This window comes from Solanum pennellii, chromosome 2, assembly GCF_001406875.1.
Source record: "Solanum pennellii chromosome 2, SPENNV200".
Taxonomy (NCBI): domain Eukaryota; kingdom Viridiplantae; phylum Streptophyta; class Magnoliopsida; order Solanales; family Solanaceae; genus Solanum; species Solanum pennellii.
In genome coordinates, this window is record NC_028638.1 from 45,719,110 (window position 1) to 45,725,187 (window position 6,078).

General features: G+C 37.1%; 2 protein-coding genes across 2 annotated transcripts; one reads left to right on the top strand and one right to left on the bottom strand.

Annotated features, from left to right (window-relative positions):
* Positions 1 to 706: 706 nt before the first annotated feature.
* Positions 707 to 3,811, top strand: LOC107009317 (pyruvate decarboxylase 1). Its single transcript, XM_015208627.2, has 7 exons — positions 707 to 1,403; positions 1,627 to 1,790; positions 1,929 to 2,490; positions 2,633 to 2,721; positions 2,884 to 3,001; positions 3,152 to 3,340; positions 3,428 to 3,811. Exons 1-7 carry the CDS (start codon positions 933 to 935, stop codon positions 3,596 to 3,598), a joined length of 1,764 nt encoding a protein of 587 aa, XP_015064113.1. The 5' UTR covers positions 707 to 932; the 3' UTR covers positions 3,599 to 3,811.
* Positions 3,812 to 4,722: 911 nt separating this feature from the next.
* LOC114076074 lies at positions 4,723 to 5,743 on the bottom strand. The gene is made up of 3 exons (XM_027914486.1): positions 5,659 to 5,743; positions 5,349 to 5,489; positions 4,723 to 5,268 (listed from the first exon to the last, which is right to left on the bottom strand). The coding sequence occupies exons 1-3, from the start codon at positions 5,692 to 5,694 to the stop codon at positions 4,927 to 4,929; spliced, it is 519 nt and encodes a 172-aa protein (XP_027770287.1). The 5' UTR covers positions 5,695 to 5,743; the 3' UTR covers positions 4,723 to 4,926.
* Positions 5,744 to 6,078: the final 335 nt, after the last annotated feature.

A 6,078-nucleotide genomic window follows, 5' to 3' on the forward strand; every position in this document is an offset into this window, starting at 1 on the left:
TGTCTTATTTCTAGATTTTGAAATATAATTTAACTTAGTTCTTTGTTTCATTACATAAGGTTACTTAAAATTTTAGTTTTCCCAATTGAATTGTAATTGATGCTACTACATCAATTAACTCGTTTAAGACCATGTATGCATTAGTGTAGTAAGATTAATTAATCAAAAGAAGGATGTATACAAACATGATTTTTAAATACTTAATTAGTACATGTAAAATATACACGCAAAGGCCTGTCAAGAGCCAAAATTGTTTATTTTTCCTTCATTTTTTTAGCCTATTCAGATCGATTTATTTTTAGTGTTTTAAAATCAATAATCATTTTTAAACACTTTTAAAGTACTCGATAATTTTAAAAAAATACTTATAAATATTTAATTTTAAACTATAATAAAAATAAATTAAAAATTAAATTTCAATCCAAACATGATCGATTAGACTTGAAATGAAGAGCCTGTTGTAATTGACGCATGGGTCAAAGCCCTGTGCCAAACATTCAACAAGTCGGCCAAGTTGAATAATTAAGCACTTGTTTTATTATTAAAACTAAGACCGCCTCTGTTTAGTAAAGCCAGCGGTCTTACTATATTCTCCATTTTCAAACTCAAAAAATATAAATAATTTATTTTATTCAATCAAAATAAGTATACCCCAAAAAAAAAAAAAGAGAATCGTTTGAAGAATCCATCAATATCGTAGTATTTTTTATTCTAAATAAAAACCTTACTGTACAACTTTTTCAGTGCAAGTGTACACTGTACAGTTAGCAGTTTTTCTCTTGCCCACTGTCTTCAAAACCATTACCCTGATGATCATAAACAACTCAACTGTATATAAACACACTTAATCACAATTCACAATCATCTTCAAAACTCATAATTCTAAATCAATTTTCGGCTACAAAATCACCAAAAGACAAAATTATTCAGAAATGGAAGGTAACAATGCAATTGGTTCCACGGCTCAGTCAGCTTCAGTTCCAGCGAACTCTCCGTGTGGAGCTGGAACTCTGGGTCGGCACTTGGCTCGTCGGCTAGTACAAATCGGTGTGAAGGATGTGTTTTCGGTTCCCGGCGACTTCAACTTGACGTTGCTCGATCATCTGATTGCCGAGTCGGAGCTAAATTTGATCGGCTGCTGTAACGAACTTAACGCTGGGTACGCCGCCGACGGGTACGCACGTGCGAAAGGGGTGGGAGCATGTGTAGTGACGTTTACTGTAGGGGGACTAAGTGTGCTTAATGCTATTGCTGGGGCATACAGTGAGAATTTGCCTGTGATTTGTATTGTTGGTGGGCCGAATTCGAATGACTATGGTACGAACAGAATTTTGCATCATACTATTGGCCTACCAGATTTTAGCCAGGAACTTAGATGCTTTCAAACTGTTACTTGTTCTCAGGTATTTCCTGTATTTGCTCGTTTTACTACTGTATCTTTGAGCTGCAATTCTGCAACAATTGATCTTACTTCATTCATCACATATATTATGTGTGTAATTCTTGATTAGAGAATAACTACTAGTTTAGTTCTTCCACATTGATTTAGGTAATTGCGCTGGACTAAATTGTATGTGTTATTTGGAGATGTTCAATGTAAGTGATCAAGTTGGTATAATGTAACAGGCAGTGGTGAATAACTTGGATGATGCACATGAATTGATTGATACTGCAATTTCAACTGCTCTAAAAGAGAGCAAGCCAGTTTACATTAGCATAGGTTGTAATTTGCCTGGGATCGCTCACCCAACATTTGCTAGAGAACCTGTTCCATTCTATCTTGCTCCAAAGTATGTTCTTCCCTGTTCGTATATTTACATATATTTTCCATTTCCTGAATCCACCGTGATTCTTTTAACCATTTTAGTGGAAGGATATGTGGTACATTAGGATTTTATCTTAGAGGGAAATACATTTGCAAATTGCAGGGTCAGCAATCAACTAGGATTAGAAGCAGCTGTTGAAGCAGCAGCAGAGTTCTTGAACAAGTCTGTGAAACCGGTTATTGTGGGAGGTCCCAAAGTAAGAGTGGGAAAAGCACAAAAGGCCTTTGTGGAACTTGCTGATGCCTGTGGCTATCCGTTGGCAGTAATGCCATCTGGTAAGGGACTGGTGCCAGAGCACCACCCTAGTTTCATTGGGACATACTGGGGAGCAGTGAGTTCTAGTTTTTGTGGGGAGATTGTTGAATCAGCGGATGCTTATGTCTTTGTCGGCCCCATATTCAATGACTACAGCTCTGTTGGATACTCATTGCTGATTAAGAAGGAGAAGTTGATTGTTGTTGAACCTCATCGTGTGACTATTGGAAATGGCCCCTCCTTTGGTTGGGTTTTCATGACTGATTTCTTAAGTGCATTGGCCAAAAAGCTGAAGAAGAATTCCACTGCTTTGGAAAATCACCATCGTATTTATGTCCCTCCGGGTGTTGCCTTGAAACGCGAGAAGGATGAACTTCTTCGAGTCAATATACTCTTCAAGCACATTCAGGTAAATATGAGCTGTGATTAACACAGAACACATTGTAAGAAAGAATTGAGAATTATATGACACTTGATACAACAGATTAAAAAGAGGAATTCTTACAGTCCCTGGAAATTTTAATTTTTTCACTTTGCTTTATCCTTCACAGGAAATGCTAAGCGGTAACACTGCAGTGATTGCTGAGACCGGGGACTCATGGTTCAATTGTCAGAAGCTAAATCTTCCAGAAAATTGCGGGTAAGCTTTACTCTAACTTTATTCTAAACCCTGCTTATGAGGAGTAGAATCAAAAGTATTAATGGAAGAACAACACAACTTGACAACATATCATTCTCAATAACAGTTCATGAAGTCTGATTGTTGCTATATTAAGATGAAGTTCTATTCAAATACTTGCAGGTTTGAATTCCAGATGCAGTATGGATCCATTGGCTGGTCAGTCGGTGCTACTCTCGGTTATGCTCAGGCTGCTAAAGATAAACGTATCATTGCCTGCATTGGTGATGGAAGCTTCCAGGTCAGTTGCTCATATTGGTTGTGAACTTATGATCATACTCTCAACTGTCATCATTTTTTCCTGTTCAAGACTCATTAGCATACTAGTTTTTCTTAAAGTGAATTATGAGAAACATAATTGATAAAGCTAAAACTCTTTTTGGCAACATAGGTTACTGCTCAGGATATATCAACCATGATAAGATGTGCACAAAAGAATATTATATTTCTCATCAACAACGGAGGTTATACCATTGAAGTAGAGATTCATGATGGCCCATATAACGTGATTAAGAATTGGGACTACACTGGTCTTGTGAATGCTATCCATAATGGCGAAGGCAAATGTTGGACAGCAAAGGTCAGTATTTAGGACACAGTGTAACATTTTCTCCCACTATTCAATTACATGCACCTATACAGAAATTGATGAGATATATCCTTGCAGGTAAAGACAGAGGAGGACCTAACTGAGGCTATAGCAACAGCGACAAGCACACACAAGGACTCCTTGTGTTTCATTGAAGTCTTTGTGCACAAGGATGATACTAGCAAAGAGCTTTTGGAATGGGGATCGCGTGTTTCTGCAGCTAATAGCCGTCCTCCTAATCCTCAGTAGCGATCTATCGTTCTCCAAAATAAGATACCCGGAAAAGGCTTAAGAATTTGAATGTTTTTCCTCAGTTAATAGTTATGTCCTGCTTTTGTATTCTATAACTTAGAAGTGTCATCGTCCATAAAATGTACCACACGTCTCTATTATCAATAATCATATTGTTGATCACTTTTTATTTCTCACGTGACCACATGAATGAAAAGTTTTTTTCTATCACCCATGATTGCTGAATGGAAAGGCACACAATGAAACCCCACGGGGTCTCTAATATATGTCACAAGTTAATCGAACATAGATTAAACCTGCTGACACTGTTGCATTGCTTATGGTTGTTAATGCATATAACTTAAATCTATTAGTTATATAGTATGAATAATTAATGACTTCCTCACTTTATGCTGTTATATTTCCCTAATTATGTTTCCAATGCATATGGATAACACCTCTTAAGAGCTTCGACTTTTTGTTCCTTTTACAACTCGAATCTAAAATTGGAACAAGTGAATGTACTAATTAGGTTTTATGAAAGGGACTTGTATAAGAATTGGCATCTAAATGAGGCTGACAATTGAATGCATCCAAATGATAACACAGATTTGATTGAAACAGATGAGTAGGAGGGCAGTACTGTGAGCTGCTTTTAATTGAATGCGTTTGCTGCCAATAGAACTGACAAAGTATCAGTAGAGTAGCATTAACAATCTAGACTTTTATGAATATGACACTGATGATGTACCTAAGTTACAATCACTGCTTCTAGATCCTGTGTACTAACTGAAAATAGCAAAATCTTTGAGAAAAACCCAACTTTCTTATATCCCTTTAATTTGATTCTTTGATAGCTACAACACCAAATATACATGACACCATTTTTCGTAATTCGCATCTTGGTCTTTCTTTCATTAATTCAAAGTATCTTCTTCCTCTTGCCCTTAGCTCTATCTAAACTATTCATCTAGTCGTTTGGTTGGAGGGATTAGGTGGGTTATATCGATTTAAAATTTGAGACTAAATTTATACTATATTATATTTGGTTGGAAGTATTAATCAGGTGGATTACTTATCTCATAGTATATATGAGATAAGTTATCAAGGTTATCGTCCTAGTTTTAATCTCAAGATTATAATTTTTTAATGAGGAGCTGATAATCCAATTAAGGCAAAATTACAAGAATGATAATTTTACAGAAGCTTAAAAATAATACTTATAATAATAACCTAAGAAATTCTACATTACATCCACTCAACATAGGTTTCAGCTCCTGAGAGAAGTGAAGAAGATTCTGAAAAGAAATGCTGGCTTTGAATCTTGATAATGCAGAGGCAGTGGGTCAAGAAGCAGTAAAAAATGTAGCCTGCTCCTCTTCCCCTTGAATTCTTGAAGCACTAGAAATTATTCCTGAGAAACCATCATTGGAAAATCCATATGAAAGGGTCTCAAGTTGTGTGCTTAATGGATCACTCATTAGAGGGAAGAAACTGGACTGAAGGGGTTCCCTGTGAGAAAACACCTGATTTTGACTTAAAACTGGTGGGAAATGATTAACTGAAGTGGTGGTGAAGAAGCTGCCTTGATGCTGATTACCAGAGGATAGGATTGTGTCATCTTGTAAAGACTGGAAATTGAGAAAATGCCCATGTGGGTAGCTCTGGAGATCACTTAAAAATGGAATCTTTAAACCATCAGATGANAAGACTGGAAATTGAGAAAATGCCCATGTGGGTAGCTCTGGAGATCACTTAAAAATGGAATCTTGAAACCATCAGATGATGAAAACAAGTTTGGGATGTCATAATTCACCTCTTGCTGGTTGTCTTGAACTCCACATTCGGAATTGGGAACACCTCTGTTTTCTTGGCTAAATTCTGGACTCTGTTCTTGATCAAATGAATACTGCATCTTTTTGGGATTTAGTTTAGTAGAGTGAAAATTATTAGGGAACTCACCAAGAGCATCAATTGCAGCTTTAGCTTCTTTAATCAGCCAATCAATAGCCTTACTTGGACGGTCATCCCCAAGCCTATCTTGCANGCTTCTTTAATCAGCCAATCAATAGCCTTACTTGGACGGTCATACCCAAGCCTATCTTGCACATCATAGAACTGAATTGCAGTGTTTGGTGAAAGCCTAACTCGTCGATCCTTCGGACCTTTTGAAGTTGAAACCTTACTGTGTCTGTCTTTCANTTGCAGTGTTTGGTGAAAGCCTAACTCGTCGATCCTTCGGACCTTTTGCAGTTGAAACCTTACTTTGTCTGTCTTTCCTTCCTTTGGCTCGAATAATTCGGCCTCCATGGCCTTCTATAACATCTGTTTTAGCTGNCTAACTCGTCGATCCTTCGGACCTTTTGCAGTTGAAACCTTACTGTGTCTGTCTTTCCTTCCCGGTGGCTCGAATAATTCGGCCTCCATGGCCTTCTATAACATCTGTTTTAGCTCTCTGTGGCTTCATTCTTCTTGTCCCTTTGTTCAATTCTTGTTCG

Excerpts from the sequence above, each read along its gene's own strand:
- LOC114076074 (XM_027914486.1), bottom strand. The coding sequence starts at position 5,694 with ATGATGTGCAAGATAGGCTTGGGTATGACCGTCCAA. Across the intron at positions 5,490-5,658 it reads GCTTGGGTATGACCGTCCAA|TATTCATTTGATCAAGAACA; the intron begins GTAAGGCTATTG and ends AAAAAGATGCAG. Across the intron at positions 5,269-5,348 it reads CATCATCTGATGGTTTCAAG|ATTCCATTTTTAAGTGATCT; the intron begins ATTCCATTTTTA and ends GATGGTTTAAAG.
- LOC107009317 (XM_015208627.2), top strand. The coding sequence starts at position 933 with ATGGAAGGTAACAATGCAATTGGTTCCACGGCTCAGTCAGCTTCAGTT. Across the intron at positions 1,404-1,626 it reads AAACTGTTACTTGTTCTCAG|GCAGTGGTGAATAACTTGGA; the intron begins GTATTTCCTGTA and ends ATAATGTAACAG. Across the intron at positions 2,491-2,632 it reads TACTCTTCAAGCACATTCAG|GAAATGCTAAGCGGTAACAC; the intron begins GTAAATATGAGC and ends TATCCTTCACAG.